Source organism: Engraulis encrasicolus, chromosome 5, assembly GCF_034702125.1.
Source record: "Engraulis encrasicolus isolate BLACKSEA-1 chromosome 5, IST_EnEncr_1.0, whole genome shotgun sequence".
Taxonomy (NCBI): Eukaryota; Metazoa; Chordata; class Actinopteri; order Clupeiformes; family Engraulidae; genus Engraulis; species Engraulis encrasicolus.
In genome coordinates, this window is record NC_085861.1 from 35,833,718 (window position 1) to 35,859,130 (window position 25,413).

Here is a 25,413-nt window from a genome sequence, read left to right on the forward strand (position 1 = left end):
GCAAGAGTAGTATCACCCATGAAGCACATTTTTTTTTTAAACCTAATACATTCAAATACAACCAAGTTTAATTTTGGTCCCATTTACATGACATATGGAGAAAACCATCACCATTAAATGGGTGTTTTAGACAACTTAAAGAGGTCTGTTTTACTGATCTAGAGCTCGGTTCACATTTATGCAAAAGACCCAAACAGATGCGTTATAAAATGTCCATATACTACAGTATATGTTAACAGGTCCAAGTCAGAGGACTACTGCCATGCAAAGAGAAAAGGCCCAGTAGGCTCTGCTAGACCTCGGAAGCAAATCATTCAGGGGCTCGCTGATTCAAACTGGGCTTTGGCTCAGGTGAATGGAGACTACCACTTTGGTAGTTGTGCAACTTTACCATCCTTACTAGACAAGAAACAGTCCAGCAACGTTTGTGTTTTTCTTTTTTGATAATTTATTGGTTGCATTGCATTACAACAGTGACATTTTTGTTGGGGGAGGGAAGAGTGTGTGTGTCTGCTCCTTTTTTAGGGGCAACTCATTACATGTGGGTATGTGTGTTGTGAGTGAAAGCATTTGAACTCTGGAGTCCATGGACAAGGCTGCCCCCCCCCTCCCCCACTCCATACAGACATAGAGCAGAGTCCAAATCCATATCCATGCTGTTTTTATTATTTTAATAAAACATGTATTAAATGTGAGAAGAAGCCTGGACGAGGGGTTAAGAAGGCTCATGACATTTAAAACGCTTTGAACACTCTGCCTGGAAAGAGAAAGGCACTGGCTCCCCGTGTTCACACGTCATCAGAAGACCATGGGAACACTTCCACCTGCGGCAGACGTGTGAGGTGACGAAAAAAGCAAAAAAAATCACTAGCGAACGTGGCGTCACTGTGGTTTTGTATTCATTTATTCCTTATATCTCTTAATGAGTGACGTTTTTTGTTTGGTCGCGTTTCTTTTCCAGGATTTCTTAAAAGTGTTAGTGCTGTTCCCTTTAAGAATGGTCGATGGCGGAGAGAGTAAGAGACAACCTTAAAGAGGTGTGTGTATTGGTGTTTGAAGTGTGTTTGACTCCAATCGATGCAGGCATGCTCAGGAAGGACACAGGGTTCCTGTCACTCAGTAGGTGCTGTGCCAGAAAAGAAGATAGAAAAAACAAAAAAGAAGAAAAGGAAAGAAAAAAACAGCATGTATTCCTGCTCTTCAAAAGGGACAGCAGTTCACACACCACTAGTGAGAGAGGGCGAAGCTAATCAGGAGTTTTAGCATGTAAAGATATAACACCGTTAACAGCTATGGTCACACCCTGCTCCTCTGTGCTCTTCATTCCCAAAGCGCAAGTGTCTAGAAGGCCCAGCATCTAGGAGACATACATCAATGATCAGAGGGGGGGTTTCGCTTGAACACCTGATCAGTGGGCATAGCCGTGTATCTGCTCAGACCTTCTGGGTGAGTTTCTCGCGTACATTCTAGAATGTGTCACAGTGATGACGTCATCTGCACAAGAGATGCGGCACTAGCTCACCAGCATCTTTTCTCTGAGGGTAACCTATTAACAGGTCATTAGCGGTGAAGGTAACCTGGCAACTGATCTACTGATCATAGAGATGAGGGCAACAAAAGTAACTTGGCACCTCATCCAGGTGTTGAGGGGTAACCTGACCCATGCAGTGAGGGAAAACCTAGCAAATGATCGAAACAGCGGTGAGGGATACACTAGCTGATCAAAGCGGTGTCACCGGCATCTACAGCAGGACCAGTGTGTTTGGGAATGCGAGCCGGTAGAGCCAAGACTGGCCAACAGGCGTCTGTCCACACCTGTAAGCTTCTGTGGTTACGGTTAGCGTGTTACACCTCCATGGGTGACTAAAGGGAAACCAGGGTTTGCCACCTGTCCATCGAAAGCATCCACAGGCAGGGCTCCCGGGGAACACCCACATTCCCCTGGCTACAGAGGGCCTTCCTCCTACCCTACCCTGCCTGCTAAATCAGTCTTTATATTCGAAAAAGAAATCAACTGCCTCGCTTACAAACCTCATTCCGCACATGGCATGTTGCAACCAATACACAATCTACTGTATCACACACACGCAGGCGCGCACACAAATGCACTATTAAACATCAAGCAGAATCCCTTTTAACTCCTGACAAACTCAAAAAAAAATGAAAAATCATGACAAAAAAAGAGAAAAGAAAATGGAAAAAAATAAACCAGAACAAAAAGACAATCAATCATCACAGGTAAAGATTGAGGTGCACTGAGTGAGGGCCATTATGAAGCTTGCAGCCAACAAGCGACCTACAACGCCACACGATGCAGCGACGGCTTCCCCTACATAAGGCTTCCCAAGTGGAGTTAAGTCCTACTGTTGGCAAGGGTACATTACAGCATTGTACAGTACACACGCCCTCGGCCAACCAGCCACAAGCTTCACTATATCCTCCAGGAACCAGCAGCACAGTAAAAAGAATCAGAAGGGAGAAAAAAAATATATAGATCATGTCGATAATAACATACAGCAGATTCAAGAGGTTATTAACTTCCCACGTTCACGAGCTGGCAGGAGAGACCGAGACAGCCCATGGGGAGGTCTGTGTGCATACGCTCATATATTTACCAGACTTGGACTACAAGAAAATAAAACATCTTAGTCATTCTCTCAGTGTACACAGTTAACCCCGGCCTGCCTGGTCTGTCCCCTTTCTCCTGCCGAGCTGCGCAATAATGCCTCTCCATGCCATGAAAGAGATTCTTCCACATCCATCCATCCATCACTCCCTCCCTCCCTCCATCCTCTCTTTTTTCTTGTCTTTCTTGATCCCATTCTCCCGTCCTGATTCTGCTGTAGCGACACTCTAGAGCTCCAGAGAAGCGCTCACTCCCCTGCAGCAGTCCTTTTTTTAAATTTCCTTTTTTATTTTAATTATTTACTTTTATGTTTTTGAGTAGTTTGTCTTCTGAGTTAGGGTGTAGGGTGTGGTGTGGCAGTAGAGTCTCTTTCTCTGTCCCTGTGCAGCTTTTTAAATTTCTTTTTCTTTTATTTTAAAAAAAAAAAATCTCAGGAGCTTTTCTTAGGGTGCGGGGTGGAGGAGCAGGGGAGGGAAGAGGGGCTGGGGATGGAGGGAGGGATTCAGGGTGCGTAAGGGGGTGTCAAAGGTTAAAGGGCCTGTGGGTGGGGGAGGTCATGGTTGGCATAGAGGATGTGCCCCTCTACCCTTGTGCTCTTCCTAATCACCAGCACCCTTCTCAAGTCATATCATCCTCTCCTCTTTGTCCATTTGTGTCCGTGTCCATCTCTCTTTCATTCTCTGGTGTCCTGGCATCTCTCTTCATCTGTCTCTCGCTCGCTCTCTTCTCTCGTGTCTCGTGTGGTCGGGCCCCGCCCCTCTAGACGGTGCTGCGCGGCGTTCCATTGAGGGCCACGCCCTTCATGAGGCACGGCGTTCCCGTGGGGGTCGGGGGCGTGCGAGACGTCGTCATGCCTACCTCAAACACCTCGTGGATGGCCTTCCGGAAGCAGTGGAAATTGTAGTCGATCAGGCCTGTTGGGAAGAGAGGGGGCACAGCAAGGTCAAGGCCAATTAGGACTCAGCAAGGTACAGTAAGATATGGCAAGGTCAAGAGGACACACCAAGTGCAACATGTTTAAGTTAAATTACCCCTATATTGACTTCAGCAACACAATTCTTAAAGTAACAGTCCACCCTTTTTAGATTTTCACATATTTGCTGTATTTCCAAGCATTATTCATGTGTGCATATCATTTTCTTCACAGTTTTTTCAGTACTTAGATTTTTTGGATCAGAATTATTAGCATAATCACTGGAAGTGAATGGGGGCATTAGCATCAAGCCACAAATGATCACAGGACAGGATTAAATAGCTGTTTGGCACTCTAGTGAATTTTACATTTATTTAAAGTACTTTATAAGTACATTTGATTATGTTTAGTTTGCCCCCATAGACTTGCATTTCTACGCTTAATTTGGCTATACTGTAAAACTAGGCAATGGAAACACAGACGAAAATTATATGCACATTCTAAATACTGCAAATATGTGAAAATCAAAAAAGGGTGGACTGTTCCTTTAAGGGCACGAAGAGTCTAGACTGGTTCAAAACTAATTTCATGTGTACAGAGGGGTCTGGAACTGGAGTTCTGGGAGGGAACATCAACACAGTTAAGCCCTCCCAACAGTAGTTGTTTCTCAATGAAATGCACAAAAGGGAGTTCACTGCTCCCTCCACTAAATGTTTCCCAGTACAGAATTTCCAGAACTTCTCTACAAATAAAATTGGTACCAACTAGCCAACCAAGAGGCAATATGCGCTTCAGTGTATTGTCAATGTGAATCCTATAAAAACAGTGGAATGATCACACTGCAGTGGCCATCTAAGGACGATGGCAGTTTACATTTCTGCTGTCAAGACAACAGGCAGATTAACACTGGTCCCACTCACAGCACACATTTACATACAGTAACTGCTGACAAATGCAGTGAATGTAGCCGTATATGTCATGTCTCATTTTGAAGAATTACGCCCAAACCATTACCAGTTAGTCAGTCAGTGGCAATGGCATTTCATTCCTTTATGCCTGGGATAAAAAGTGAATGAATAATTAAAACCTGGCGTGCTGACGCATTTCTCCTTATTGGAAAGACATGCTGATGTATACAACACAACATGTTCCGCTCTTCAATTAAATCATTTAGCATCGCTGCTGGAGCACGTCAACACAGAGCAGTCACTCAGTGGGGAGTAACTTTGCTTTCACAGGCACGCACGCACAAGGCAGGAACAACAGAGCACCTCCTCTGCACATAGGTGAAAGAGAGAAGTTATTTTTGTCTCTCTCTCCTCTCGGAACACGAGGAAAGTCACCAACTTGGTGGCCATGATGGGGACAATAATGAAGTACCTTTACAGAAACAAACATGCACACACCTTTGCGTTCGAAGCTCTCCTCTCTGAGGATGCAGACGAGGGCCAGGAACTTGGTGACCTCCTTCAAGTAGAGCACGGTGGTGTTGTTCAGCTTGATGATGGCCATGGACTCCTTATCATACGCACTGCCACTGCCATCCTCCTTAAGACTACAGGGGAAAACACACACACGCACACACGCACACACACACACACACACACACACACACACACACACACACACACACACACACACACACACACACACACACACACACACACACACACACACACACAGACACACACACACACACACACGAACACACACAAGCACGCACGAACACAAACACAAATGCTTTTTACATGCATACATGTATTCACGCAAGAAGGAGAGAAGCATGCAATAAAAAAAAACCTTGCACTTGTTGGCACTGCTTCTAGTCCACTTCATATATCAGTCTGCACTTCACATTGCATGTACTGAACTACAGGCTGCATGACTGTTGGGAAACCCTTACATGCCAACCCACCTAAATCAGGCATTACATACACGCAACACTATACAACCATTATAACATATTATGGTGGTGCGGACCACTTTTAGGTTCTCCAATAGAATGCGACCAGGACGGCCAATTATTTTACTTTATTTATCAGGACATTGCACATTAATGAACATATATGCATGTAAATGTGCCAGATTATTAGCCTGGTAAACCAGCGCCACCCTCTGGACGCCAAACATTTTTCAGCTGCGAGTGGGTCTGGCCTCGGATCTGAGAACGTTTTGAACACTGTGCCCTGATTCTGGCAAACTCAATCACAACGCAGAGATTTGTTTTGAATCAAAGCGGGCTGGGTTTTGAGTGACGACGAATCTCGCAACACCGTTGGGAAAGCACATCAACGGCAAAGATCGCTGATTGGTCAGAGCACCGGCACGGTTTGAAAAAACAACAGGTTGTTCTCATCAACAATCCTAGGAGGTATCGTTCATCGAGGTCAGACTAAATTACTCCAGTCTCACATTTAAGCTGGTTTATCAGGCTACCAGATTATAGCACAATGGCCAATTTCCATTTGGTGTCCAAAATAGGCAGGCTAGATAAGCTACTATGATTCATACTGTTGATGCAAGACATGAAATAAATAAATAAATAAAACTGAGAAGTAGTAGAATGCATCCACTAGGTCCACTCACTCACCCGTAGATACAGGAGACGTCGATGACCACGTCGATCATGTCGCAGCAGAGCTCGTAGGACTGCATGTCCACCGGCGAGCTGTCTGTGGCGATGTAGATCTTACTGACCACGTCGAACAGGAAGGCCTTCTCGATCACCGAGTTCTGATGAGGAAGGGAAAAGTACATAAATCACACAACTAAAAATACATTTAATCAGAGGAATGGAGGAAATTGACCATACAAAACTGACACTTCTGGGTGATAAAAAAGGTCTTCTCAATCACTAAGTTCTAATGGGGGTACAATATTCACCCTACTAAAACGCATTTAACCTTCTGAATGAAGACCAAGTTCTGATTGTGGAATGAGGAGAAATAAACACACCACTACATTTCATGGATGACTATAGAAGGGCCTGCTATAGAACTGACGTCTGATAGAGGCATTAAAACTGGATGATAACAAGAATGCCTTCTCCATCACTAGAGCGCTGATCAAGGGATTTAAAAAAATCAACATTATGAAATCTCTGTTCTCCACTGTCTTTTATCATTGAAAGGAATTAGCAATCCCAAGATATCAAATTGTACATTTAGAGAGTTTTAAGAGGGAATTTAAGGACATTGAAGGGGTAGAAACGCACACGCACGTACGCACACCACTGAAACTCATGGATTCTTTAGAAAGCATTAAGCTTACATGAAAATATTTCCTCCCAACTGTATAAACATATTGTGTGTTTAAGGAATGTAAACAGTTGATAAAAAAAGGAAAAGGACAGCAACTATGATATATTACATGATTATGTAAAGACATACAAATCAGTGACAACTAATTTCAATCATCACCCCAAACAATATTGTTCCTGCAATAGCATTTAAGCATTTAAATCTTTTATCCAAAACAATCCATTTTAAACACATTAGTATTCATACCGATATAAAGATGTTGAGAAGGTTTTCCAGTGTGGGAAGCTGGGGAATGAGCTTCTGCACCACTTTACTGAAGGCTTCAAATATGGAGTGGTCATAGATACTCGTCAGGTAGAAGCTGTGAACACACAAAGAGCATATAGGGCAACAAGTTATCATGAATCCCCATCACAATTCTACTGTCCACAGCATCCGTCCTGCCAACACCTAACACTTTTCATTGTTTAGACCCAGCAATGACCCAAGCACTCGGCATACTTACAGAACGTTGAGGACAAACAAAAAACACCAAGGCAGTCTCGTCCATCAAAAATAAAAACCCTTTATTGCATGGTTTGGTTACAGAAATCTTTCTTCTCTTTTATACATTTTTTATTGTGGTGTACCGAGAGACTGGTGTTTCGACGTACCTGCGTCTTCTTCAAGGGCAGAAGGGTAGACATCCTTATTCCAACCTAATACACTACATCATTTCTGGACACTTGTGGCAAACTTTTTACCTCAAACTTTTTTTCCAGGAAATGACCAAAAGACAGAAAGAATGCACAAAGAACGACAATAGGTTCCAGAAAAATAATCTGGCCTTGTGTGATAAGAGGGTAGACTTGTTACCGCACAACTACACCTACCGCGACAAGAGCGAGGCGAGCGACGGAAGTAATTGACTTTGTATTGAGTCGCGCGACAAACGCGATTCTGGAGACCAGAGCGATTCGCACGCCGAGAGCGACAGTTTGAAGTTGAAATCCTTTCCATTTTCTATGACGCGGTTCGGCGACCAGCCGCGACAGCCAATGACTGTATAGAGGTCAGTGACCACAGCCAATGGGAATGTTTGAATGCTTTGCCTGGACATACGCTAGTCGCTTCAATCGCTCATATCCCTCTTGCTGCACAGGAGCGATTCTCTGTCGCTTCAATCGTGTCACGGCTGGTCTATTTGTCCGGTTAGAAAGCTTTGATGCATTTCCTGAGTAGCTCTTACAGAGAGTATGCAATGAGACACAGTGGCCAGTCACACAGTGTTGAGCGGGAGAATGTGGAATAATAACGGCAGATGTATAATCAACAACCTCTTGTTGACCTCTAGCTGACCTTTGAACTGACCCCTGAGAGAGAGCAGCTCTGAGTGAAGAGGCGAGCGGCTTCCCAAAGAGCAGCAGTGACGCAAGAGTGCGGCACGCGACATGAAATAAAACACTAGTCTACTTGTTACCCCATATCCCTACCCCCACCCCCTACAACACACACACGCACACACACACTACTAGAACTCACTCAAGCCCTCAAACACAATGAATGTGATTTTATTTCTCAAGTCCAGCACATTGGTCAAGTTCATGCCATTTTTCTTTCCTTCTTTCTTTAACACGTGTTTTTTTTTTTAACTTTTGAATGAAGGATCAAAAGTAATCAGTATCAAGTAACAAAACAACTGAACTTGTCTTGCCTAAACCAAAACAGACAGGAGACGAGACAAATCTGGCCTTGACATCTGAGCAGTCAGTGTTTCAGAAGATTGTTTTCAAGTACAGCCTGTGCTGTTCAGGAGTCACAGAGATACACCACGTCAGGGCTGGACTGGTAATCTGGCATACAGGGCATTTCCCGGTAGGCCACCAGATGCCAGGGGCGGATGCTATTGTTTGTTGGGTTTGTTTATTTGTTTGTTTTCTTCTGGACTGGCCCACAATTTCAGAGGATGGCTGATTGGTCCATCTTCTATGTAGACAGCGGACTTAGTCAAGCAGAACATGGTGCAGAAATCGCCTTGTGCATGTAAGGGGCCAGTTAAAACCAAAAATGCCCAGTTGTTTTTTTGGTCCCAGACCTGCCGTACACCGTGCACGGGGAATGACTTCAAGATGCTTCACATCATGACATTGGGTAAACAACATCCCACGGCTGGTCAACAAAACCATGACAAATCTCCCTCTCTGTGGTGAAATGTCCCAATAACAGTGGGTGCTGTGGTAACACTAAAACTATGCAGCGACTAACCCGTCACAACACTGTGCTTTCCTGAGTCTGTCACATCGCCATTGCTGGTTCATGAGATGGGGGGGAAACTCATCAGGTCACATTCTGAATGTTTTTATTTGCAAATAGGATCTGTTCTGTAACCGTGCTTTGATGATAAAATGTACAAATGCAAACATCATCTTCTGATGTCTGTTATTTTCAGCACTACCAACCCCGGAGTGAGACAACACAGACACCATTCAGACAACATGCAACTCAAGGCAGTTTTGCACTAGAATGCCTCCGAGGCTGGCATGGTCCCATCGCCTTATGACTTCATAATGTCCCTAGTCAGCCTCTCAACCAGGGGGTACACCACACTGACAATACATAGGCACACTGAAGGGGGTACATGGGGAGGGGTGGGGGATGCAAATAACACATGTATGAAGCATAGACACAAAGGAGTACTTAGGGTATGAGACAAAAGGCTTTGGGGGTACACAACACAAAAACCCTTCCTTACGTGACAAAGGCAGTAGGATGAATTTGGGTGTCTGCCGTTCCTCCACGTCCGTAAAGAGAAGGCTAGGCCTCTTTGGCATCTTGGCGAGGAGGACATGGGTATGCAGGGCATGTGTTGCCTCGATGCAAGCACTGGGGTATGCTGAACATGTATTGTCTGTATGCAAGCTCTCCGGTGTCACTGCATTGCTGTTAGTCAACAGGTCTCTGTACAGGCCACATCAGGCCCCATATAGTGAAGCTTGTTGCCATGGAGGCATTTTTCACACCTCACTGCTATAGCTTCATTTACGACTTACCTAGCCTCCCCACCACAACTCACTCACTCACTGTCACGCCCTTCTACTTACCGGACCATGATGGGCCCTTCACTTTTTGTAATTTTGAATGGAAGTGAATGGGGCAAGTCAAGCTAAATCCTGATTCAATATGACATGTGCTCTGGATTTCACATATGATCACAGTGAATTTGAGAGATTTGGATTGGCTTTGTAAGACCACTCATTTTCAGCAGGGCAAAAAAATGTTATTTTAGCTTTTGTGCGAGACTAGGTGCGTCTCGCGTATTTGACGTGAACTGAGGCTGAAGGACCCTATCGTTGCACCATGGCTTAAGTGGCTGCACGTCAGACATACAACTTTGTGTAATTACATATTTTTGCACGTACAGTGCAGATCTCACGGACACACCGGTTTACCACACCTGCCAACCCACCAATTGAGAAACTGGCTAGCTTAATCACCACCCACCGGAGGTGCAGCTTACTTCTCCTGGCTTGCTAGCTTGTCATTTGCCCTCTATTTGGTGTGTGTGTGTGTGTGTGTGTGTGTGTGTGTGTGTGTGTGTGTGTGTGTGTGTGTGTGTGTGTGTGTGTGTGTGTGTGTGTGTGTGTGTGTGTGTGCTTCACCCACCTGAGGTGCAGTCTTTCCAGGCTAGCATCAGCAAGGTCATCATTGGCCCTCTGGTTGATGTCGCGCTGTGTCTCAATCTTGTGGTCGTCCGACAGCCCGTCCACCTTGTGGATGAAGACCTCGAAGTTGATCTCGGGGTTCACCCGGTACGCCCGTGACACCGTCAGGTGCAAACGCCCCAACGCCTCCACATAGTCATCCTGGAAAGGGGAAGGAGACAAGAGGCCAGGGATGTCATTGAGGAACAGATAGATCTTGGATATCATTTTGTGACATAGATAGACAGACAGACAGACAGACAGAGGATGAATGTACAGTGTGTCCTACTCTCTTAACCCATTTTGAGGGGGAAAGTTCACTCTTGCTAATTAATCTTGGAAATTGACAAAATCGACGAATACGACCACAATGTGCATTTTAGAGGTGCACCGAAATGAAAATTTGTGGCCGAAACCGAAACCGAATAATAATTAATCACTTGGGCGAATACCGAAACCAAAACCGAATATTACAATTCAGTCAAAAGTGATCAAAAGGTAGGTTTTTCAATATTTTTGAATGTTGCTGAAATCTACGGTTTACAATACATTTAGAGTAGGTCTGAAATTAGTTTAATTAATGCCCATTTTCAATTCACTTTCTATTCGGCCTCCGATTCGGCCGCTCAATTGGCTTTCGGACGAAAACCGAAAGTGTCTTTTTATGTTTTCGGACGAATATTTTCTGCGGCCGAATTTTCGGTGCACCTCTAGTGCATTTCAAGCAATCAGATAACATAACATCAGCCATGTGCTTTCAACCCATTTTGTCCTAAGCCCTTTTGGGGAAATGGTGCCCTCTGCCTATCAAATCCTAAATATCTCAGCCTCCAAAACACATACAAACATGAAATAGGTTACATTTAAAATGTAGAACATTTTGCACTAGTATAGTGTTCATTCAGCTCTAACATACCCACATCTTTAATAAAACAGCTCAAATCTCAAGAAATTGAATGCAGCATATACGTCGCTCCAGGACACAATGGGTTAAAATGCTGACATTGTTCAAACTGTAGGAACGTCACTCCCGGCTTTAATGGTAAATACGGGCATCTACCGGTCACAATGGGCTAATCAAGACTTTCCCCCTTTATACTGGGGCCATGTCATGCACATGCAGTTCTGGGGTTCTACCTTGCCAATAACAAGGCACACCAAGTTTCATTAGAATACGTGCAAGCCAGCCCCAAAGAGTCCTAAATCACAAGGAAACGACTTGGTTATTCACATGGCCCTGGGCCAGATCTGCTCCTTACTATAATCTGATGATTGGATCACAGACTGATCATTGAATTACAGACATTGCAACCCTGTCTAATGAGCAGAGGTGTTGATCCTGGGCTCAGAAAACACCCAGCCGCAAGCTATATGAATCAGCTGACTTCATCCTGCCAGCCAGCCATAAGCTGACCGTAATCAGCATTTCAGACCAGTGCCACAGAACACCACAGTTCAATAACGCTTGAGCAGTCTACAGAGTATTGAACATGGTAACCAAAACAAATCGTCTCATGAGGCTTCACTGCAAAAACATAATGTGATGAATTCTGGTCTCCTAACTTGGGCATGACTTTTTACATTTTCTCCATTGAACTCCAGTCATTCAGAAGCACCACCAAGGGGCATGGCAGTTCATAAACATGACGGCTTAAAACCTTACGACCGATAGTTTCCAAAGGAAACTCCTTATGAACCATCTCCTTCTTATCAATCACCCCTGCTATTATAGCCCAAGCTTTCAGACAACAGGAAAATGAGTATTTATGCCTGTCCTTTTCCAAGTGACCGAAACCTACTCAAGGGCCTTCACTGCTACAGTCATCTTGTCCTGAGCCAAAACAATCTCCACAGCACTTCTTTCCTAGACTTTCCATCAAGGTCAGATTTGTGAGAAAGTGGTATACACAATATGATAGATATTTGGCCATAGCATAGTCTTCATGTCCTCTTATGCACGGCCGGGAACTCTTAGAATAGTGTACAGCTGCATTGTGATTAAAATTCAAATGCGGAAACCTACAAAGCTTGGTCGCCGTTTACTCCACAGGATTTGTTGGGCAAGCAAGCCTTTCCTGCTGCGCTGACAGTCTTGCATTTGGACCTGCTGTCGCATTTCAAACTGTGACGTGAACAGGCGTCTCTCAGTAGCTCCGCTTACCAACACTGTCTGTTTCACTGTCTGCTTTTTCCTGACTCGGCTTGTAAGCAACATTTTCCCTTTCTGTTTGTTTTCCTCTCTCAACCGTCAAGAGAATTAGCATAATACTGTATCTTTGGATTAGTACAGTAGCGCACAGGCTCAGGAAAGTACATTGCCAACACAAACAGGCAATTAGTGATCAGAAAAAAAATACCTTTCCAACACAAACACAGAGCCGTTTCCAGGCCAAGTGGCTGACTGAGCTGAAGCATGTGACAAAGAAAACAGAAGTAAGTCTCCATGCTCTACGTGCAGATTACTGTCACTTTGTGTCTGTCAGATTACTGAGTCACATTTGTGTCATTTCAGCCACAATTTCTACAACTATTTTCCCTCATGTTTCAGAGTTGGTAAGATATGCAGGTAATTCCGAAAAGGATTCATTATTTAGTTCTTGATTTATACTTGAAATAAAAACAATGTTTAAATTGGTGACACACAGCATTGCCAGATCTGAATTTGAAATGCAGTTAGAAACTATATTCATTTAATGACTGCCTTAAGTTAAAAGTTAAGACGCATAAGACTGGCAGTCTCTGAAGGTCTTGTGACACCCGTGTAACCTGTTCATAAGTCACTGTCTGTTGGCAGCCAAATGGATGATATTAATTTCCTGCAGTGGGAAACGGCTTTCAATAAGACTAAGAAGTCAGGATATTAAGCACAAAGAACATTGTAATATGCTGCGGAATGTGTTGTGCTGCTGCCACCCTTCTGTGTGCGTGTGTGTGTGTGTGTGTGTGTGTGTGTGTGTGTGTGTGTGTGTGTGTGTGTGTGTGTGTGTGTGTGTGTGTGTGTGTGTGTGTGTGTGTGTGTGTGTGTGTGTGTGTGTGTGTGTTAGATTCTCCTCGGGCATGGGGTCATATCACCCATCGAGCGCCAGCATTGAGCTTTTTGTTTGTCCATTGGGGCATCAGATGGAGTGGTGCCAGGAGCCAAGGACACTGAGGTCCGCCAAATCAACAAGGACAACAAAATGGACATTGATGTCCACTCCACAGCATATCTAGCAGAAGGGTCTTCCGGTGCCACATCACAGCAACTCTGGATTGGGAGCCAGAGTTCAAATCTGCAATCTCACAGCAAGTATGTATTGCAAGTTAGAGCAAAACCCTGATACAAGAGGTAATCCCATCCAGCTCAGCCACATGGCTGGAGCTCACCAACCACTCCTGCACATCTTTACCTGAGCATTGAGGACTTTTGTGCACCTAAACAAGATATTTATAAGGGCATCTAAAGATGAAGGACTGCCCTGCTGCCCTGTGCCCCTGAGTATTGCTACCTGACCATCTATGACTAATATGAGTTCCCCCGCGCCCCTGAACATTGTGAACTCTACGTCAATGAGCAATATGACCTTTACCTGCACGTCAATGCCAAATGAGATGTTTACCTGTGTGTCGATGACGAATGTGAGCACCTCTGTCCTCGTGAAGATGTACTGCATGTCTATGATCATCAACTGTGCGTTGATGACAAATATGATCTTTACCTGTGCATCAACGACAAACTGGATCTTACCTGTGCGTCGATGACGAATATGAGCGCCCCCGTCCCTCTGAAGATCATCTCGTAGTCAAAGGTGGGGTCGAAGAAGTCCACCTGGCCGGGGAAGTCCCAGATCTGGAAGTTGACGAACGAGCTGCTGGAGATGTCGTCCTTGTAGATCTTATTGGTGCTCTCCAGGAACAGCGTCTCATTGGGAGACATCTTGTGGAACACCACCTGCGATTGGACGAGAAGAGACACATACAGACCGAAGCTGTTTCGTGACACTGGAAAATGTTGTGGAACAACACCTGCCTGGACAAGAGGAGACACAAATATATAACAGATGTGTTTGTGGTGAAGCAGACCTGCAGTAGAGCTCATCTCATACAGGAGTACTCCTACCAATTTGGCCATAGTTGGCTCTGATGCCGTCACATTTTTTGTTCAGATCTTTCAGAGATCCTGGACCTTCTAATGGGGGGCATGGTTTGTTTACATATTGTAAAGAACATTTTAACACACTCCATGAATATCATCCCAAAAGTTGTGCAACATCAGCAGACAGCATAACTGTTGGGATAATATTTGGAGTGTGTTAATTTCTTTTTTTTAACGTAAAAAAGAAAATGGCCATGATGTACAATGGGGCTGCAAGTTTGGTATTGACAAGTTAAGGGTAGAGTGAGCAATACAAGCACATGTCAAAATTGGAAGGAATACACCTTTAACGGTCTACTTCAGCAGTGTAATCACATAGAGATTACCGGTGCTGAAAAGAGTTCATGTCAAGTTTTGCTCAGTCAAAAAGACAGTTCAGCCAAAGCTGTTTCATGAGATATTTGTTGAGACCAAGCGATTTGGAGGAGACAAGAAACACGTCAATGCTGTGCAAGGGCTCTAGTGTATGTGCTGTACACTATGTAGATTGTGCACTGTAGGGCTGCACAAATATGGAAGAAATGAAAATCATGACTATTTGGATCAAAACTGAAATCAATAAAGAAGTGAATTTTGTGCTGGGCATTTAAAAATCACAAAATGAAGTCTAACCAAGAATGTACTGCTGGTTTGCAACAGATACTAAGAATATGTTTACAGTATGGAGAAGAGAGTGACATAAAATATAACACTAGTAGTATAATAAGGTCATGATCTTAGGAGAAAGGAGAGGAGAGGAGAAAGGATAAACGATCACCCTTCCCTGCCTTCCATCTGAGTGCACGGAGTTCAAATATCTGAGCCACAGACATTATTGCTAATGACCTGACAGATGATAGAGATATGGGCAACGACAGAAACCAGTATGTGCAAGCGAACATGCTGTGCCGTAAATGTAGTATGTGCTCTGTCTAGGTCAAGATCTCCCTCTTCAATGCCTACTGTACACCACTGTACTGCACACCTATGGTGCCACTACAAAAAAGGCAGCATTTGGAAACTCATGGTGGCTTAAGCCTTGTTCACACCAAGTGCGACCTACGCTAACTGAGTGACGGAAGTCATTATTTTTCTATGGAGGGTAAGCGAACTAGGCGAACAGAGCAAAATCGCCAGCGGCGAAGCGAACTGAGTGACCAGAGCGAATTTTAATGATTAAAGTCAAGCTGATATTATGGTAATGAGAGATGTATGACGCGGTTCGGCGAAAACCAATTGCAATGTTCATAACTCTGAATGTCCCAGGCTGTCAAGGCAGAGCCATTATGTGATTAGCTAAATCAAACATGTCAATGTCACATCCCGAGCGAATAAAGTGAATTCATGGCGAAACTCCGTTACCAGGCAGCATAGGTCGCCCTTGGTCTGGACGCAGCATTACAATGACAGCATGAGGCTGCTTAGAATTACAAGAAGGTCTAGTGCAAGTCAAATGTTTGTCTGTGCTTGGGTACCTACTTGTGCAGCTGTGTTGCGTAATCTAATGTGTCAAATTCAGATTTAGGTGCAAGGTAGGAATCACAAAACAACTAAATGGTCGTTTTGGATGGACGTGGCTTTGCGAGACTGTTCTCTAACAACTTAAAGAATCACTGGCAAACATGCCTGTATGTGAGACAATGAATGAGAGCTATGCAATCTGATTTTTCGTTTTTATGTTTGTTTGTTTGTTTTTTGCTGTGATGTTTTTATGTGATGGATCCCCCTGGGTCTGGAATGAAAAATTGAATTGAATGTATTATATAAGGGATGAACAACATAAAAGTGAATTGTAATAATCATGTAAAAGGCAATAACATGAAGCTTAGGTGCGCCTACAGATTTTTGTCCAGAAACATCAGCCCGTCAACATGTTCTGGCTTCAAGAACATCCTATGGCAGTGTTTCCCACAGAAATTTTGGAAACTATGGGGGCAGCCGGGGTTTATTTTGTCCGTGGGGGGGGGTCTTCTCACGCGGGCCTTTTTTTGGGGGGGGGGGGGTTGTATTCTTGCAGCGTAAATGCAAAACGGCAAAACAATGACTACAGTATGACATTGGCGCATGGAGAAACTGTAGGCCTGGGCCTATATTCAGCCATTTATATTTTGAGAAATAAGGCTACATAAGATTTTACCCATGACTTGTATAATAGTAGTACATTGTCATTGTCAAAAAATGCAGTACAGTGAATAATTTCTGTTTACAACACAGCTTCATTCGTCCCTCATGTAGGGGTCTGGGAAACAATAAAAAAATAAAATAGGAGCACAGATAAGAATTTAAGAGCACTGTGAAATTGTTAACGCATAGACAAAAAGGGTCTTAGAGGGTAGGCTATGCCTTTTCCCCCACACATATCTGTAGGCGTACACATTCTACATGAGGGGTGCTGGTCACAGGGCCAGTTTTTTTTCCAAATTCCTCCCATTAAAAGGGCTGAACAACATATTACACATTTATGTCTATATTCACATTCATTACACATTAATTTCTATATGCAGCCCGATGTCTCCTCTGCTGTGTCAATGAAGGTCTGTCACCAAACTCATTACAACTGTAAAACAAAGCCTAGGGAGTGTTAGTAAACTCATCCCAACTGTCCCTTCTCTGAAGGTTTTTTATATTGCTCCCAAACCCAAGTTAACTACAACAACTTGACTAGGCTTTTGATCCCTGTCTTTCAAGCACTTGTGGTTCTCTCTATAGCAGGGGTGCCCAACCTTTTTTTAACCAAGATCTACTTTTGAAGTTGATGGTCTGCCGTGATCTACAAAGTCAAATTTAAGGATGTCAGTATGAAAATTGAAGACCACCATTTATTAATCACCATTATTATGAACAAAATGTTTTTAGTAGGCTACTATGGCCGTATCTTTTCAGTGTGTTTTTAAAGTGTGTTGAATAGCCTATCTTTACAAAGCAATGCAGCACTGATGGTATGTAGAGATAATTTCAGTCATACACAGTCATAAACAACTGAAACAATTTCAAAATGATGAACATTTGGTATATAAAAGGCACATAGGCCCTATTTCTAAAATATGATGAAGCATTATCATGCCTTCAGTGGTATAGGCTACAAATTAAAAAGGGCTCAGAAATTCACCATTTGTTATGGGTAAATAGTAGGCTACTATGAGAGATAGAGATAGAGATAGAGATAGAGAGAGAGAGAGCAATGAGAGAACTCATTGGATTGGTTAACACCCCTGTTAAGAGTGACTTCTTCTATGAAGGTTTTTTTTCAGCTCTCTGGGACAGTAGCACAGCAAAGGCTTTCTATTGTGAGTTTGGCCAATCGTTTTGTCCACAACTGAAGCAAGAGACAGCACAAATTGAAGTGAATTCCATACATGTAAACAACTAACATTTCCCTTACACGCGGCACGCGATGTAAACGCAGTTAGCGATGATGCATGCGACTAGCGATTTGGGCGAAGATCCTCGCATATCGGCGTGTCATAACGCATCGTTGCGCACATGTTCTGTTACTCACCCGACGTTACACGTGTGCACACATGAATCAACTGTAATACCCTTACGGTCACTTCCTAATGCTTTCCCCTCATTCTGTGTTACCGTGGGACTACTTATCTAATCAATACAGAGTCTAGGATGTATTTACTCCAGGAGGAAAATGCGAAGGAAATTCGAAATCGTAATTCAAATCGTTTTTAACAAAAACGGATATCGTTTAAAAAAAAAAAAAAAATTTTTTTTTTTTTTTTTTTTTTTTTTTTTACATTTTCGTAAACTATGGCGGCCAAATTTAAACTATGGCGGGCCGCCATAGTTTCCTCAATGTATGGGAAACACTGTATGGTCACTATAGTTTTCTCTGTGCGATCACGATTAAATCAGAGTCAGTCCGGCGGCGGCGCACGTAGGTTGCAGCAGCCCCTTGCTTTCCCAACTTTCAGTGTTTATTTGTGTTAAAATGTGTCTTTCGGAATGTCTATCGTCGGAAAATATGTCGGAACGCACGTACAGTCGGCAACAGCTGTTGCAGATAAGAATGGACAACTTAAGCAATGTATTGGATGTACCAATGAAGACCCTGGAAGAACTAGGAATTCTCCGGCGGCATAGGACTACATCGGACCCGTCTGCCTCGTTATGCCGACGCCGAAGAATTAGGAAAAGGGGCAAACGAGGTGGCGTCGAGACACGGCTTGCAGCCAACCCAACTCGTCCAGCAATACCATCAATTCTCTTGGCAAACGTCAGATCTCTGGACAATAAGATGGATGACATACGGCTACTAAGATCAGCGAACAAAACCGTGAGGAACTGCTGCGTTACGGTGTTCACCGAATCATGGCTGAACGACGGCATACCCGAGTCGGCTTTACATCTGGAACAACTAACGTGCCACCGAGCGGACAGAGCCCTTGCAGAGAAAAAACGAGGAGGAGGAATATGTGTCTACACACATGATGCTTGGTGCAATAATGCTACGGTAGTACAGAGGCACTGCTCTCCACGAGTGGAGTTCATGATTATCAAGTGCCGACCCTTCTATCTACCCAGAGAAATATCCGCTATCCTATTAGTCGCCGTCTACCTCCCACCCAGCAACAACAATGGCGTCATAAGCGAGGCACTGAACGAGCTGCATCGGGGCATCAGTGAACAACAAGATGCACACCCAGATGCCTTCACAGTGGTACTAGGAGATTTCAACCACGGAAATCTCAAAACAGTACTTCCAAAATTTCATCAACATGTCAACTTCCCAACAAGAGGACAAAACACCCTGGACCTCGTTTACACAAATCAGAAGAGAGCATACAAGGCAAAGCCCATCCCCCACATTGGATCATCAGACCACACGACAATTCTGCTACTGCCAGCTTACAGACAAAAGGCAAAACTCACCAAACCAGTTCAGAAGGAGGTGAGAAAATGGCCTGAGGGAGCTATCTCACGACTTCAGGACTGCTTTGAAACCACAGACTGGGACATTTTCAAAACAACTGCCACCCACAGCAATCACATTGACATTGAGGAGTACACAGACACTGTGACCTCCTACATCACAAAATGCATCGATGATGTTACAGAAATAAAACACATCACTACCAGGGCCCAACCAGAAGCCATGGTTCACAGGAGACGTTCACCGACTGCTGAGGGCCAGAGACAAAGCCTTCAGAGCAGGAGACGTAGCTGGCCTAAAGACAGCAAGGGCTAACCTGTCCCAGGGCATCAGGAAAGCAAAAAAGGAATACTCAGACAAAATAACAACACACTTCAAAGACAGCAGAGATGCACAGAGCCTGTGGCAGGGCATACAGGCCATCACAGACTATAAGCCTGCACCACGAAGCTGTGACAACAACACCTCTCTGCTAAACGACCTGAACAGTTTCTTTGCCCGCTTTGAAGCACAAAATGACACTCACCCACAGAAAACTCCCCCTCCCCCCATGATCAACCCCTTTACCTGTCCTCTGCCAGTGTTAAGAGGACACTGGCCACCATCAACCCACGCAAAGCAGCTGGCCCAGACAACATACCAGGCCGAGTGTTGAAGGATTGTGCAGAAGAGCTGAAGGATGTCTTCACAGACATCTTTAACATCTCTCTGGAGCAAGCAGTCATCCCATCACTTTTCAAAGCTGCTACCATCATACCTGTGCCGAAGAAATCATCACCATCATGCTTCAATGACTACCGTCCTGTAGCACTGACGCCCATAATCATGAAGTGCTTTGAACGGCTAGTCCTGTCACACATCAAAGCCACCCTACCCCCCACCCTAGACCCCTACCAGTTCGCATACCGAGCCAAGCGATCCACGGAGGATGCAATTTGCTCTGCCCTCCATCCAGCCCTCACCCACTTGGACAATAAAGACTCATATGTGAGAATGCTGTTCATTGACTTCAGTTCAGCATTCAATACCATAATACCACAACAACTCATCAGAAAACTGGACAAACTAGGTTTCAGCACCTCCCTCTGCAACTGGCTGCTGGACTTCCTGATGCAAAGACCACAAGCAGTACGGGTAGGGAACAACACCTCGAGCACCCTGACCCTGAGCACGGGGGCTCCGCAAGGTTGTGTTCTCAGCCCCCTGCTGTTCACGCTGCTGACACACGACTGCACAACGACCCACAGCACTAACCATCTAGTGAAGTTTGCGGATGATACAACACTGGTGGGCCTCATCACCAAGGGCGATGAGACTCACTACAGAGAAGAAGTAGACCTGCTGGCCAGATGGTGCAAAGACAACAACCTCCTGCTGAATGTCAACAAGACCAAGGAGATTGTTGTCAACTTCCAAAGGGTCCAAAAACAACTGCCACCACTGACCATCGACGGCGATGCTGTGGAGAGAGTGAGCAGCACCAAGTTCCTTGGAGTGCACATCAGCGACGACCTCTCTTGGACCACCAACACTACATCACTGGCGAAGAAGGCCCATCAGCGTCTCTACTTCCTGCGCAAACTAAAGAAGGCAAGTGCTACACCCTCCATCATGACAACATTCTACAGAGGAACCATAGAGAGCGTCGTGTCCAACTGCATCACAGTGTGGGGAGGAAGCTGCACGGAGAAAAACAGGAAGACACTCCAGCGTGTTGTGAACACAGCGAAGAAGATCATTGGAGTACCACTCCCCTCCCTGCAGGACATTTACACCACACGCCTCACCCGGAAAGCACTGATGATCATCAAAGACGCAAGCCACCCTGCACACAAACTGTTCAGCCTCCTGCCCTCTGGAAAGAGGTACAGGCGCCTCCGTTCCCGTACCACCCGGCTGGCGAGCAGCACAATGCACCAAGCGATCAAGATGCTGAACACTCAACCCACTCTCCCTCCACTGTCAGCCTCTAGCCAGCAAGGCCACTGACAACCCCCCCCCTCCCCCCACTGTCAGCCTCTAGCCAGCAAGGCCACTGACAACCCTCCAGCCCCCATCCCCCACCACCATATCTGCGACTGAACATTCCACCTGCACTACTATACTTGTGACTGAACTTTCAACCTGCACTAACTCAAAACATGCACACACACACACACACACACACACACACACACACACACACACACACACACACACACCACACACACACACACACACACACACACACACACACACACACACACACACACACACACACACACACACACACACACACACAAGCACACTGCACTTTCTGCACTAAACCCAAACATACACACACTGACACACACACACACACACACACACACACACAGACACACGAACACACACACAAGACGCACACCGCACCTTCTACCTGCACTAAACACATACAAACACACACACACACACACACACTGCTGCTGGTGTACTTGACAGACCTTTTTATATTTATTTTCTTCAAAATGCTACTATTACCATGTCAGAACGCTATAAAGGACTCTTTTTAGGAAAAGCACAAAAACACAACAAATACCTCTTAATGTATGTCCTCTACAAGTCTTCTGTTGTCCAGTCTTGCACTTTAAATGTCTGTATGAGCACTGTCTATGTCCATACTGTCTTAAGTCCATGTATAAGTACTGTCTATGTCTATACTGTCTATGTCCTTACCTTAATTAGTCTATGTCTGTATGGGAAAGCAAGAAATGTAATTTCAAATTCTTTGTATGACCAGTGCATGTAAAGAAATTGACAATAAAACCTACTTGACTTGACTTGACTTGAAATCCTGATTTTAATTGTTTTAATCATTGCAGCAAAAATCATGATTTTCTTTTTTTAAGTATGTTTTTTGGGCTTTTTGTGCCTTTATTATGACAGGACAGTGTGAGAGGAGACAGGAAACGAATAGAGAGAGATATGGGGTAGGGCTGGGAAATGACCCCGTCCGGACTCGAACCGGGGTCCCCATGGGCATGCAAGCCCAAATGTGGGGGGCTTAGCGCGCTGCGCCACAGCGCCCCCCCCAAAAATCATGATTTTCGATTGGGTTAAATAAATTGTGTAGCCCTAGTGTACTGACAATCACCGCCTTGGTCAGTACGACAACATGGAAACATTACATTTTACTTCAGATTCTCTTATCCAATGCAACGCAGTTTATACTTAAGGTACCTAACAGAGTACCTGGTCACTGGAAGACTACATGTCTTGCTTAAGCACACTTTGAGCCATGGATGAGGTCTATTGGTTATATAGTACTTCCTAAATCCCCATTGTTCCTACTGACATGGGACGGGATTCGAACCTGTTATCTTGAGATATCAACTCCCTCAGCCAAGGGAATGGTTCAAATCTCGAGGAAAAGGTTTCACCAAGTCCATTACAGCTTGGTTAAACAGTCAATAGGCAGTGGTATAAAGAAACCGAAGTCAAATCACATTCACAAGCTTTTGGAGATAAGGGCTTACTAGACATTTTTTCTTCTTCCTTTTGAATTTTTTCCCCCCCTCTCTTCTTTTCCAGGAAAACCTTTCGCCCAGTTATGAAACCAACCCCCTTGGTGAACAAACTCGCAATTTCAAGTGTACACTCACTGCCTTGTACACTGACTGATACATATTTTATAAAGCACTTTATTGTCATTTGTACCACACAAGTAGATGTGTGCAAAAGCCAGATGTGTATACGGTATTGTCTGATCAATTATTCATCTGATCTGCTCTACTGTGCGAGGACAAGAATAAAAAATATTATAATATAAAATAAAGATCCACTCCCATTGCCATCACCACACCTTATCTCTGACAAGTGACTCCTGTGATTGAATCACCACCCACTTAGGTGGGCTTGTCCTGACAAACAGCTTACCTGAGTGACAATCATGTGATGCAGGTCAGCAGAAGATACCATTCTGATTGTTGTTTGTTTGACCTGCTGATAGATCTACCGATATCTTCAATGTCTGCCACATGGGAAACAATGGACATCTATACATCTGTTTTCTTTTAAATAATCTAAGTACTACCTACCTTAGCATTTTTGGTGGGGAATAACTGGGAAATTTGTCATAAAGCAGTATGGTGTGGTGGATTCAGTTCCTACTGTAAGTTACATGAAGAAGAGCCTCGTCACGTGCCTTATTCGTGTCGGATGAGTGCCACTACCGTTGAAGAAGGGAATGACTTATGGGAATCATTTATGCAGATAGAAGTTAGCTAATAATTAAGCCACCTTGCTGCCATCAAGAATGCACATCACCACGCATTGTTTTCATTTCACAACTCTGTAACTCTGGCAGCTCAGCAATGATGTTGACACCCAGGGTTTCGGTTTGGGCAAGGCGAAGTGTGAGTGACAGCAAGCTAGCATAGAACTACCGTATTTTGCAGGCGTGACTTAGCTGGCTAACCAGGTAGTAAATTATCAGCTTTCATAACACTGTTTACCATACGACAGCTAGCTGTGCATGCCATAGTAAGTACGAGCTGTTTCTTGCTTCTCAAACAGTGTAACCGTTAAGAAACCGCTATGTTTTACAGATACAATCGCCCAAGCAAGCATATACACTGCACACAGATGAGCGGCAGGATTCAGTGCTAACTTTGCTAGTGGTTCCCTTCAGCTAGCTGCTAGTGTGTTACCTTTTGGATCGATGACTTGCCACTCCTTCGCAGTCCCATGAGCAGTATCCTCGGTTTACTGTCAGAGGGTGCCGGGCTGTCCTCGATGTCGGCCTCTTCTTCTCCATAACCAAAATCTTTGGGGAACGAATCCGCCACCCCATAGCTATCGGCCAGTGGTTCTTCTACATACTGTATCGACATTTTGACCCGACGTCGCTCTGCTCCCCAGCCAGTCCCCCCCTCCCCGTTCACATATATTGCGGGCTTGTTATACAAAGATGTCTTACCCCTTACCTGTGCCCATCCAATAGGTTTAGTAGGTAAGTATGAGTAAGGTCTACAATAATATCTAAAGGGGGAGAGAAAAGCGATTCCCCGTCTCCTTTAAATCTTCAAGTCCCCAATGTTTCCTCTCCTGACACGAAAGCTCGCTCATGCCCCGCCTCCTAATACTATTGGCGATGCGATGGTCTATCTGGAAGATGATTGGCTATGGAAGATGCCATTTACTCTGTGGACTTGTTAGGTGGGTCATCAAGTCATGTGTTTTTCAGTCACCTGACTTGTCCACTGGGCTGGTGTGCAGTAGAGGATGACATTTTTCGGGAATTCCCGTGGGACACGTGATTCCTGCGGGATACACGTGAAACAGGAGTCAAACATTTATCCATCTCGTGATTGGGACAGGACAGGAATAATATTCCACGGGAGTGGGCAGGAGCGGGAAGGGTTAAATAGGATGATTATTGTTCTGAATGTCGGCTATTTCAAACCTTTCATTCGCATTTTCGCCCCTTTAGTGCATGATTGCGAGAGCTGCGCATTTTCCCTGACTCCTGCGGGAGGTCCTCGCATAGCCTACACTGCCTGTCCGACAATATCAATGCGTGAATGGGAATGCGCTATAAAAACAGTCCTCAATGTTATTTGAATGTTGAATTCCATGTTGGCAATAATTGAGGAACTTCTGTCCCCGTGGCAAACAGACCAGAGAAAGAACAATAGAGTCGCATGGCATCAGTCAAAGCGCGCACGATTGATACAGTATAATCTCATCCTTCTTTGTCGGAGTTGATTTTTGTGTGCTGTGCTAAAACTTCTACAGCTTTTCAAAAAAGGACGCCTGGTTAAAACGTTCAAAGAAAGGCAGGCAGGAGTTCGCATTGTTGACATGAATCCTCTTGAATCTGATAGTGAAATAGCCACTTGTAGAACTACTGGGTTTGCATGCTCGTAAGACGTTGCTGTTATGGCATTTCCCAATCAACTCCGCAATAACAGGAAATTTA

General features: G+C 44.5%; 1 protein-coding gene across 1 annotated transcript; it reads right to left on the reverse strand.

The window, feature by feature from the left end:
- Positions 1-644: 644 nt before the first annotated feature.
- Positions 645-24,535, reverse strand: rragca (Ras-related GTP binding Ca). Its single transcript, XM_063199214.1, has 7 exons — positions 24,143-24,535; positions 14,207-14,410; positions 10,442-10,641; positions 7,046-7,160; positions 6,130-6,272; positions 4,946-5,094; positions 645-3,540 (listed from the first exon to the last, which is right to left on the reverse strand). Exons 1-7 carry the CDS (start codon positions 24,323-24,325, stop codon positions 3,386-3,388), a joined length of 1,149 nt encoding a protein of 382 aa, XP_063055284.1. The 5' UTR covers positions 24,326-24,535; the 3' UTR covers positions 645-3,385.
- Between the last annotated feature and the right edge of the window lie 878 nt (positions 24,536-25,413).